General features: G+C 42.4%; 1 protein-coding gene across 4 annotated transcripts in view; it reads right to left on the bottom strand.

Annotated features, from left to right (window-relative positions):
• The window catches only part of celsr3 (cadherin, EGF LAG seven-pass G-type receptor 3), a 341,825-nt gene that overhangs the window by 99,798 nt on the left and 229,695 nt on the right, over positions 1-12,332 (bottom strand). For all 4 annotated transcript variants that reach the window (XR_011934213.1, XM_072472880.1, XM_072472881.1 and 1 more), the window contains exon 16: positions 701-802. Coding sequence is in view for 3 of the 4 variants with exons in the window: in XM_072472880.1 (XP_072328981.1) it covers positions 701-802 (102 nt within the window). In the remaining variant the exon portion in view is untranslated. The remainder of the gene's footprint in view (positions 1-700; positions 803-12,332) is intronic.

Here is a 12,332-nt window from a genome sequence, read left to right as displayed (position 1 = left end):
CTCCACCACTGGTAGCTGTGCTTTCAGCTACCAAGGCCCTAATCTCTGGATTTCTCACCCTAAACCTTTTCACCTAATTTTTCGCATTTAAGACTCTATTAAGACCGACATCTTTGATCAAGCTTTTTGGTCATCTGTTCTAACATCCCCTTATGTGTGTCAGCATCATATTTTGTTTTATAATGCTCCTATGATGTACCTTGGAATGTTTAATTAAAGGCACTATATATGTTCTTAACTTGCACATTATTCTAAATGAAAAACTCAGCTAAATTAAAAATAGAGACTGTATTATCGCGTAGTGACTTAATATAGAATAGGCAAAACAATCTGAGGGATGTTACTGAGAAATAAGGTCTTAAAGGTTCCCAACTGGTGTGCCACACTCCAGAAACGTTCAATTCCTCGTTGAAGTGCAGGTGTATTGTTGCTTTTCAAGCCAGACCCTGCTGCAGAAACATTATCTATATTTCCTTTTACTTCTCAAAAATCACTGCCCTTGGGCTCAATCATTAAGGAAGACTCCACTGCCACTGACAAATTGAAGAGGATAACAAGTTGTCCACCCTCCAATAAGTATGCATGCACATTTGTTCAACTAATCAGATCATTTTCCAACAGTGTATGACTGAACAGGTCACAGCACCGACTTGCGAGCATGAAGAAAAATCTCTTATGAGAATCCAGCATCGTCACTCACCAAGGGAACCTTTTGGACACAGTACGGCTGCTGGGAGTCCAAACTTTGTTCGTGGCCACCAAACACCAGCCTTGAGCGATTTGGGGCACCCATCATATATCACTACAGAAAGAGTAAGGCAACAAAAGATGGTAAATCAGCAAAATAATACAGGCTCAGTTTTTAAAAAAAAAAATCAATTCATTTGCTACATGCTGCTGCAGTTAAAATCACTTCACACAGCCCACAATTATCCTGAAGAGCAGGAGTAATTGAATTTGTGCAGGGTTTTTCCAGAATCAGGCATGTCAACCAGAATGATTATAAATGGTTATCTTTCACAATGAGTTAGGTAATGAAGTATCAGATAATTACCAAAAAGCAGTCTATGGTATCCTTTGTTACAGTCGACAATCCCTATATTGCCACCGAGGCCTTCTAATGATCAGCAAAATTGCATTTTAATAGAATTAAAATTGTAAACATTAATAATTTTGCAGGATGCAAAGATCTCTCAGAACTCTTAAGCATTAGTCTAAGAATGGGAGTGGACATTTTTCACTGCCTTAGAGACAGGCAGTACTTCCTTCCAATGGCAAATTTCACTGAAATGTTCTCATTAAAAAGCATCCTCACAGATTAAATAAATTTACAGGGATGTGATGAGAAGCATGTACTTTTAATTAACCCTGCTAAAAATAATGGTGAAAAATATTTTCCTCATGCACAAACAGCAACATTTACAGCAAGGTAATGTCTTGCCCTCTTGGTGAGGCCAAATGCTCCCACATTTGATTACTTGCTTCTGCCCACTCGTATTATTCATTCTTCCACATGGAATGTGGGTGTCATTGGCAAGATGAGCATTTGCTGCCCATCCCTAATTGCTCTTTGAGTGGTTTACTGAGCCATTTCAGAGGATTTGCAAAATGATATCTGTTTTGTGTTCAGTGCCAGACATTGCATAACTGAGCAATAGTTTGTGGTAGTTAGTTATTAGAATCATGGCTTCAGCCATAAGGACAGCTACTGGAAAATGAAGGTGTAAATCGGAAGTATTTTTAGTTCCCGAATGACAGAAAGTGCTAAAGGTAGAAGAAAGCTGATAATTTCCCTTTGTTTCAATCATAATATTAACTCTCAACACAAAATTATTAAAATTATATTTTAAAATGGAATAAAACAGTAACCTAGATATTATGATTTAGCGAAAGGTTGCATTCTTAAATGGTAGCTGCCACAAAAATGTTTCTACAAGCCCAGCCTTGGAATCTTTTGCATTACTTTGGCAGAATTCCTGACCTTCACTGAGGAGTCGAAGGGGAAGAGATCTCCTTAGTCTGGCTACAGCCAAGTCATATGGCTTTAAAACATATTTTAAATAATCTCAAGCCATCTATTGCAGCACTCAATGCAAGAAATAACAGAATCTTTTGCATCACTGTTACTATTTACAACTTTGCCAGGATGTCCATATACCCTTCAACACAGGGAATGCTAAGGGCATATATGAAGAGATCAAAAAGGCTACAGGTCCATCAGCAAACAGCTCCTTTGAAAGCAAAGGCAGGTTAGATCATTACCAACTGCAATTAACAGTTTGAGATGGATGGAACAGTACAGGGAGAACATTGTCACTGAAGAAGGTCTAGACATCGAAAAGGACTGCCTGTCATGGCAGAGCTGAATGTCGAACACAGTGGAGGAGCTTAGCAAGGCTGATGATTTACTTGCCATCAGCAAAGCTCCAGGTACTGATGCTATACTGCCTGAACTCATCAAGTATAGGAAACCCGAACTCCTGTAACACCTCCATCTCTGCTGGAGGGAGGGGGCAGTTCCCCAGGACACATAAATGTAACACTGTACAAGTGTGACCGTACAAATATCGTGGCATCTCTGTTGAGAAGCGTGGGTAAAGTAATGCCCTCGTCAGATTGCAGATGCTGGCTGAACAGATCTACCCTGAATCCCAGTGAGGTTCCAGAACTGGAAGATCATCTGACATGATCTTCTTAGTCCAGCAGCTGCGTGAGCAAAGAACTATTGTGAACAAATTATCGCCTTCATTGAAATCGCCAAGACATTCACCCATGTAAACAAAAGCAGTCTATTTCTGTTGCAGAAAATTGGCCGTCTGCTGAAGCTGTTCAAAGTGATCTCCTCTTTCAATAACCACTTGAAGGGACAGTGGGCCTCGGCTTATTGGTTCATATAAGAAACAGCATCTCTGTAACAATACAGTGTCAGTCAGGCCTGTACTGAAGTCAAGTCAAGATTATGAGTCTTGAGACTGAGATCTGAATCCATAACCTGCTGTCCGAGAGGCAACAGTATTATCACTGAGCCAAGGCTGTCTCGTCAGGTTGGAAACCTTTTGCATCAGTCCTTGAGGCCTTGCTGCAGTGGGGTAAAGAGGCTGGTAGCATGAACAGGAGCCAATGTAAGTTAGTGAGAACAGGGGCTATAGATAAACAGGACTTGATATGAGCTAAGACATGGCAGTGGAGCTTTGGATAACCTGAGGTTTATGAAGGGTAGAGTGTGGGAGACCAGCCAGCCATGACCACAGCATTCAGGCTATCCACTGAAACAGCTTAGTCTACATGTAACAAAGACATAACGGGGGTGATTGAGGTGTTTAAGATGCCATCTATCTACCCTATTACAACTACTTCTTTCATCTGTTCCAGTCGTTCCTTCAGTTGACAGGCAGAATACACTGCCCAAAACATCGAGGCCTACCAGTTCTTCTAAGTATTACAACACCCTGGGGTAAGGCGCGATCAATTCCAGCTCCCCTTGATCCAGAGTCGGAAACAACTGAATTAACCAATAATTCTTCGAAAAATACTCTTAGTTGCCCAATAAATCCAGTCACCAGGTTTGTAAATTCAATTAAGTACATTAACAACAGTCACTATAATTAAACATGCAGCAAATACAACAGCTTAACTATTATCCAATTCTTAATCCCCCACTTAAATTCGCCCCACCATCCAGATGTACGTACACACACATTTCAGATGGCTGTCTTACAGCACACCTTCCTTAAATCTAGGCTTTCAGTTCGATGTTTTCATTGTAGATTCAGAAATTCAGCAGTTTTTCTGGAGAGAACACAAGAAAGGGAGAGAGAGAGAGAGCAGGTCCTTTTCTTTGAGCATCCAGGATTTCCTTAGGTCTCTGGAAATCATTCCACTCAAGACAGGATCCAATCATCACCTGTTACCGGGCAGAATAAGGCCTTTTGGCCAATTCATTGGCCACAAGCCAACCAATTGAACAGTCCCACCCCATCTCTCAGGTGCCACAAATTCTGAGCTCTATGGCTAGAAAACCAGCACCCAATATATTATGTTGCAACTTCTTGAATTCCTCATTCTCTTCTCCCTGCTACTACTTAAAAGATACATGTCCATTAAGCATCCATGGATCAAAATAATAATGCCAAAAAAATGAAGAAAGAGGGAATAAGGGAATCAACAAGAAGGACCCTTACGTAAGGAACTCTTTTAAAGTAACAACTATTCTTTTCAGAGCAAATTTCACATGTAACCATAAAAATAGTCTCACTTAAAATCATATATAAATAGATAATAAGAAGCTGTAGATCTATAATAATAATCAGCTTTATTAGTGTCACAAGTAGGCTTACATTAACACTGCAATGAAGTTACTGTGAAAATCCCCATGTTGCCATACAACAGCGCCTGTTCGGGTAAACTGAAGGAGAATTCAAAACGTCCAATTCACCTAACAAGCACGTCTTTCGGGACTTGTGGGAGGAAACCGGAGCACCCAGAGGAAACACACGCAGACATGGGGAGAATGTGCAGACTCCACACAGTGACCCAAACCGGGAATCAAACCCGGGTCGCTGGTGCTGTGAAGTAACAGTGCTTACCGCTGTGCTACCATGCAACCTCAGATGACCTCATGGATCGAGCAAACATATTGTTCTTGTTACTTATTACTATTACTTATCAATGATCCAAGAAACTATAAAGTTTAACCAAATGGAGGACCCTACCCACAGAAAGCATTTATACATTTCCCCCTACGTGCCTAACAAGGACCATCATACCCATTAGAGCATTGGTTTGCAAGGTTGCCTAGAACCAAGTGAGGAGAATGTGAGCTCTAGGTGACATCTTTTGTTCCAGATCACAATACCTAGCCAGACTAGCTAGCCAATCATATGATCTAGAGTAGTGTGGACATATTAGCTGTATTATTTAAACGGTTACTGAAGGTTGATGTTGCTTTATGATGCATCATCAACTCAATATAGTTTACCGTCTCAATACAATTTACCTCCCCACCAAGGAACCTAGTCAGTAGTTGGTCATTAGACAACTGAGAAATTATTTGAGTCTTTGCTAGCTCTGCTAAGTGGGTGCCTGTTGCACAGAAAGGCAGTCAATTTCCTGAACACAGCATACCTTGTAATGAAGCCAAAATGTCTTCCAAGGCCCGACGTTAACTACAACAGAAGGGCCATATATCGGGTGGAACCTTACTAGACTTTGGCAAGTACCAGGCTCAGACAGAAAACTGGTATGTAACTCTCCACTTGTACAGACACATTTTCTCATGGGACCTTCAGCCTCTTTGAAAAAAAAGTGCGTGTGGTTTACAACATCATTCTGGCAGGGTGGAGCCTGAGAGCTGGGAACCGACTCTCCCCCCGCCCCCCCCCCCCCCTCCCCCCCACCCCCCCACTGTGGGGCACCCACCAGGATCCACCCTGGCACTTCCCCCTGACATAGTGCCAACCTGTATCAGATATGTCACTCTGAGCCCTGGGAGGCATCGTCTTGACTGCCTCATGCCTGGCCAAAACTGTTGCAAACTATGCCAATGGGACTTCACGTCGGTGAGGTATAAATATTTAGTGGGTGAGGAATCATTTGGCAGGGGGCCGCTAATGGCATTTAAAGGAATTCAAATTAATTTATGCCCTTTGTCGGCGTGATGTCACCAGCGTGGGGTGGGGAAAAAATTGGGAAACGCAATCTCTCCGGCGTGAATCGCGTTTCCCGATTCTCGCAATATTTTCAGCCATACCGCCAATCCCACGGACGGCGAGTACGGACTCAAGATCGCAACCATCATTTTTAGTTCAGTTATTTTGGGTCCTGGTCTGCATCAGGAATTTCCTGTATGGCCTGTTCGGGTGAGAGATGCTACCTACTGAAAAAGAACATTGGAGCAGGGATCAAGAACAGGAATTGTGTCTGGCGGGAGTTTCAGAGAATGTATCTTAACATATGTCAGTGTACACCTCTGCGATTTTGGAGCCCATGTGGGTTTGGCAACCACTTATCCCAGTTCCCTACTGAACCATTCTTTATCATTTTCTTTATTTCCCATTTATTTTATTTTGTTTTATTTTATAATTTGGGGTTTGTGTACTCATAATTGGAATGCACCTTTAAACAGTACACTTGAGCTGTGGTAGCCTTCTAGTCAGGGCAGTGTGTTCCAGGATTTATCTTTTGGTGAGGATAAAACAGACTCGCGGCGCCAAGGGAATCTTAAGGGCCAGCTTTGCAGCAAGTCAGTTTGATTGGTTGGCTGGCAACCTGTGGGTTAGCCAGGGACAGCGTTCTGGCTGACAAGACAGCGATCAGTTACTGCGTGATGCTTCCAAGAGAGCTGGCCAGAAGTGACTGACCTTGAACGAAGAAGTAGCTCGCTCACTCTCTACTGAAGTAAGGGACTGCTTTATTGTTCTTAAATCAGTGAGTTCCTGGCATATCTTTACTATATTGTTGAAATGACCTTGAATCTACAAAAAAAAAGATAGCCTTGCCAGAGAAAACACCCTCAAGCTTAGAAGGAAGAAGCACCGAAGCAAACACTTGAATTCCTGAAAGGCTTTAACTGAAAGCCATCATAGTGCATCGGCGATTTCATCCTTTTTAGTTTATCTTTTTTTCTTCCCTTTATGTTGTCTGTGTGTGCGTGCGTGCGCGCGCGATAGGAAAAGTGGAGTGGAGTTGAAGAGGGGTTCGAGGTATTAGGTAGTTACATTTTTGTCACTTTAATTATATTACTGTTAAATAATACAAGGTTATTTTTGTGTTAAATTTACAAATCTGGCGACTGCAGTTTATTGGGCTTAGCCATGGTCCTCAGGTATTTTAAAATAACATCTCATTTCACTTGTGTTGGACTCCAGGTTAAGTGGAGCCGGATTTGGCCATACACTAGCCCAGGGGGTCATAACACTATTTGCAATAAATCTATTTCACAGCTTGATCCTGGGTCTCATAACTCTGAAGGAAGCACCAGTTAAAAGAAACAGGCCAATTTTGCTAAGAAGCGGAGGTGGATTTTAATGCTGATAAATGCATGGTAATGCATGTGGGAGCAGAAAACAGCAAATATGTAAAAGATATAGGAACATGCCTCAGCAAAGATGAAAAAGAAAATAATTTGAGTGCAATTATCATCATTCACTAATAGTTTCCAGTTAATGTAAGCTATTAGGAACACAGATAATGAAATACAAGAATTCATCTCAAGGACCACTGATTATGTCATAGAAAACTATTGGAACCTGGGGAAGCCACAAATGTGCTGTACATAATTCTGCACATCGTAACTGTAAAAATAACTGTGGATCAAATAACAGGAGTTTCACCTGTGCTCATTTGACCCTGCTGGATTATGTGAGTTAAAGAAAGGCACCGAATTTGAATGGGACAGTCAGGCATATGGATGGGATAGTCTGCACTCCTCAATATCCGCCACAGAAATTAGCTGTCAACTCTCCCTCTTACAGGGTAGGTGGATTGGCCACGCTAAATTGCCCCTTAATTTGATTTTTTTTTTTTTTTTTTTTTTTTTTTTAAACTCCCTCTTAAGAGGATTGCAGTCACAAAAAGTAAGCAGAGAAAATAATTTATGACCTTTGGTAATCCAGACTGCTTCTCTGTTGTGAACCACCCTTCCCTCTCCTGCTTCAGAGGCATATCCTTTCATTAGAGGGCTGGTACATAATAATAATCTTTATTGTCACAAGCAGGCTTACATTAACACTGCAATTTCATAGAATTTACAGTGCAGAAGGAGGCCATTCAGCCCATCGAGTCTGCACCGGCTCTTGGAAAAAGCACCCTACCCAAGGTCCACACCTCCACCCTATCCCCATAACCCAGTAACCCCACCCAACACGAAGGGCAATTTTGGACACGAAGGGCAATTTATCATGGCCAATCCACCTAACCTGCACATCTTTGGACTGTGGGAGGAAACCGGAGCACCCGGAGGAAACCCACGCACACACGGGGAGGATGTGCAGACTGCCGTTACTGTGAAAAGCCCCTAGTCGCCACATTCCGGCGCCTGTTCGGGTACACAGAGGGAGTATTCAGAATGTCCAAATTATCTACCAGCACACCTTTCGGGACTTGTGGGAGGAAACCGGAGCACCCGGAGTTAACCCACGCAAACACAGGGAGAACGTGCAGACTCCATACAGACAGTGACCCAAGCCGGGAATCGAACCTGGGACCCTGGCGCTGTGAAGCAATAGTGCTAATCTTTTTACTCTAGATGTGCTAGCCTTCAACCGTCCACTGAGCTCTTGTAAACCCGTAGGTTTCCCTTACACCTAGGATCTTCTAAGGGTGAGTGGAGACTACATATTCACTGCACCCTCACAAGGTCAAACTGGAAACTGGGTCCCTTAGCCGACAAGTAATGTTCATCAATATTTACAACAGTCCAAAACTACCAACGTTATGGTAGAAGTTTCTTAGAACCACCAGGAAATGTAATCCCTTTTGAAGCATTGGAAGGGTCGAGAAAAGAATTGCAAGGATAATTCTGAGCTTATAGCTCTGAATTATAAGGGCAGACTCACTAGGTTTCTGTATAGGAAAGAAAGCTGAAAGAGACCTCATCAAGACTTATAAAATGCTGGGATGTATACTAAATGCAGTTGTAAACAGGTTTTTAAACATTTATATACAATAGAGAACAAGACAATGGGTCAAATTGAGTAAATCTCGATGAGGTGGCAGATAAAAAGTAGAGTGGTTTCGAGAAACTGACTGCCAAGGAAAACATCAGATAATGTGTTAATTAATTCTGTAAAAATATTGAAGAACAAATAACTGATTGAGAAAAGGACTGAAGTTTATATCCCAGAGGACAAAAGTGTTCTGTTGCTACTGAGACTAAGGGGTTGATGCATGATTGCCTTTGCACTGCACTGGGGAGACTTCAGAATATGGAGAATATAATATTCTGGTTTTCAGCAAGTTAATCAGAATGTGAAAGAGAACATTCGGTTAACATTCCAGTTAACTGTGTTGTGATGAACAGCTTCAGCTGAAATGCAAACCTATTTTTGTTCTTCAGACATTGTTTGACTGGCAGTTATTTCTAGCATTTGCAGTTTATAAAAAACAAACCATTCTGATTATCCTTGGAGATTAATATATTTGAGTAGCATTTTCCATTAGAAGGTGAAATAGATGGGCAAGAGCCTATGATGGAATACAATGCCATTTGTTGTAGTTACAGTATAGGGTGAGCAGTGAATCATCCCGCTGTTAATAATTTTTCATACTTGCTTTCTTATTCCTTTACTAAGATTTTCTACCTATGCCTCTACACTCTCTTATCCAAACTCTTTTTAAGCCCCAATATGGGGCAACCCAGTGTTCCTGTTCACTATATTCAAGAATGGATTTTAAGTATAATTGCTAGTGATCATTCTGTTAATAACAGATATAACTTCATTGAATTACAGATCCATGTTAAGCTTAGATTCAGAATGACATACTTCTACTATTATCGCTAAGTTAATAACTTTAACATAAAGGGGAAAGGTGTCATATGAACTGAAGCTTTTACATTAATGCTGCTGAGTGGAATAATTGGCACCATGAAACATAAGGCATGATGGTAAAAGAGGACAATGGTTAACATTGGGCCGTGAAGCATGATGGTAAAGATGCCAACAGACTTGTCTGTGTGAAAATAACTTCTGTTCAGCAGAATGACTTTCGTGGGAACGATTTGAACAACAACTTGCAGCCGGATATTTCACTGAGAATACTTTGTTAGGGAACATCGAAAACAAGGCTCTCGCTCCCCTCATTGACGAATAAGGCCTGTGAGCGCTACCAGAACGTTGATATGAATGAAACATAAACTAAGAACAGAAACCTTCTAAAACATAGCACCATCAAAATTTTGTTATCGGTAACTCCAGAGATCAACTATCTTACGATTGAACCCAAGTTTGAAGGCTCATAACGAACATCTCCAGAGAAAACCTGGCCAAGTTCTCTCCATTTTCATATTTTCGTTCAAGTCGTAAGTCTTGAAACTTATGTAACTGTTTAAATGAACACATAGCTATAATAAACTTGTATGAATTCAATTGGCAGTGAGTATTCGATTTTGTTTGCATTTGTCAGTTGATGCCAGCAGAGATACCAATAATGCTGTTATGCATTTGACAGTCTTTGCCAGAAAATAACTTCCTTCTGAGAGATAAAACAATTTATCATATCTATCTTGTCCTATCAGGGTAACTATGAGGTACAGGTGAATTAATAGGCCAACTGTGGTCGAACACCCCAAACTACAGAATAAACCACAGATACCACCAAACACGATTCCATTGATTTTTCAACAATCCATCCAGATGTTTGTCACAGTGAGCCAACCTATCTCACTGAACCTTTGTCTTTCTCACATCTCCATGTTTGAAGATCTTGCCTCGGAATTTTCTCCAAACATTGTTCCTACTCAAACATATTCAATGACGACCCTCCTCGCAGGGTTTCAATCTGGTCTTCCAAGGTTCCTTTCCCCTGGGTCTCTGACTACACACCTTCCACATAAAATTTCAGATCTTTGGCTGCACCAAGCGAGACACCATGCTCCAATGGGAAGCATTTGGCCCCACAGCACGGAGTCACCAACCTTCGACTGCCTTCTTAGATCTTCAGGGCTCCTCTCGTGCCCGCTTTACTTAACATCTCCATCCCGGAGCTCTTTCTTTAATTCGAAGCCTCAGCTGAATGGGATCCATTTCTGTCCCCCACCTTTATCCCCTACTTGGGACTTACTTTTGGGAGCTTCTTCCCTGGGTTGGGGGCTTCTCCCAGTCCTCCCCCATCCTACTGTTCTGTTCCATGGGACACACATTACGATGGTCCTCCGTATCAGGTCATCTGATCTGCCTTGTTGAACCATTTTTGTTTTTACTTCTGTGCACACGCAAAGGGCCGATTTCTGGCCTGAGGAACATTCTTTTTAAAAACCACGCACGTACAGCCGAATCATGTGCAAGAGATCCAAAGTTGTCAGGAACTGGAGTTCCTGACTTCGGAAGGCAAATATCGGTTTCTTCAGTTGATGATTATACTTCAGACTGCATTGCATGACAGCAACAAAAATGGGAATCACAGCAACTCAACAAACATACAGGTCTAGTTGGGCTTTGGTATTATTCTTTTAAAAAAATGTATTTTATTCCAAACATAATCAAATACTTATATACAAAGGCTTAACTATATCATACAAACAGTTTGTCATTGTTTTCTGTGCCCAACTTTACATTCAATGAATTTCAAATGATGAATTTGACAGCGAAAACAGCGCGAGAGGAGAGAGAGCCGGGACAGCGAAAACAGCACGGGAGGAGAGAGCCGGGAGATTTAAAAAGCGCGGGAGGAGAGAGCCGGGACAGCGAAAACAGCGCGAGAGAGAGAGAGAGCCGGGACAGCGAAAACAGCGCGGGAGGAGAGAGCCGGGAGATTTAAAAAGCGCGGGAGGAGAGAGCCGGGACAGCGAAAACAGCGCGAGAGGAGAGAGAGCTGGGTCAGTGCTGGGAGAGGTGAGTGCACAAAAGGTGTGGCAGGAGTGCCTTTAGTCGCGGAATGCTGATTGGAACAGAGTACATCTGAGTTTAGGTGAGTGACTGAGTTCGGGTGAGTGGCGAGAGAGGGCTGTGTTTTTGTTGGTGTTCTGGTTTATCCTTGAGGTTCTATTTTTAAAAAATTATTTAAATTAATTAACTAGTTGAATATGGCTGGACAGGTGATGTGCTGTTGCTGTATGATGACGGAACTGGTGGATCCCATTGAGACCGTCAGTGACCACATCTGCAGCAAGTGTTGGCTGCTCGAGGAACTTCGGCTCAGAATTGATGAGCTGGAGACCAAGCTGCACACACTGCGGCACATCAGGAAGGGGGAAAATTACCTGGACGCTTTGTTTCAGGAGGCAGTCACACCTGGTAGAATAAGTACTGGTAATTCGGTCAGTGGTCAGGGACAGAGTGGTGTGACTGCAAGGGAGGCAGGTAGGGGGATCCTGAGTTTAGGAGTTGAGGAGCCTCAGCCTTTGACCTTGTCCAACAGGTATGAGGTACTTGCTCCCTGTGTGGATGAGGAAGAGGGCTGTAGGGAGGATGCGTTGACTGACCACTGCACCGTGGTACAGGAAGCCATTCAAGAGGGGGGAGCAAAAAGACAAGTGGTAGTTGTAGGGGATTCTATAATTAGGGGGAATTGATGGCATCCTTTGTAAGCCAGATCGAGAGTCCCGCATGGTATGTTGCCTGCCTGGTGCCAGGGTGAGGGACATCTCTGATCGGCTTGAAAGGATTTTGGAGAGG

This window comes from Scyliorhinus torazame, chromosome 13, assembly GCF_047496885.1.
Source record: "Scyliorhinus torazame isolate Kashiwa2021f chromosome 13, sScyTor2.1, whole genome shotgun sequence".
Lineage (NCBI taxonomy): Eukaryota > Metazoa > Chordata > Chondrichthyes > Carcharhiniformes > Scyliorhinidae > Scyliorhinus > Scyliorhinus torazame.
The sequence above is the reverse complement of the archived record's forward strand: the minus strand, read 5'-3'. Positions and strand labels throughout refer to the sequence as shown.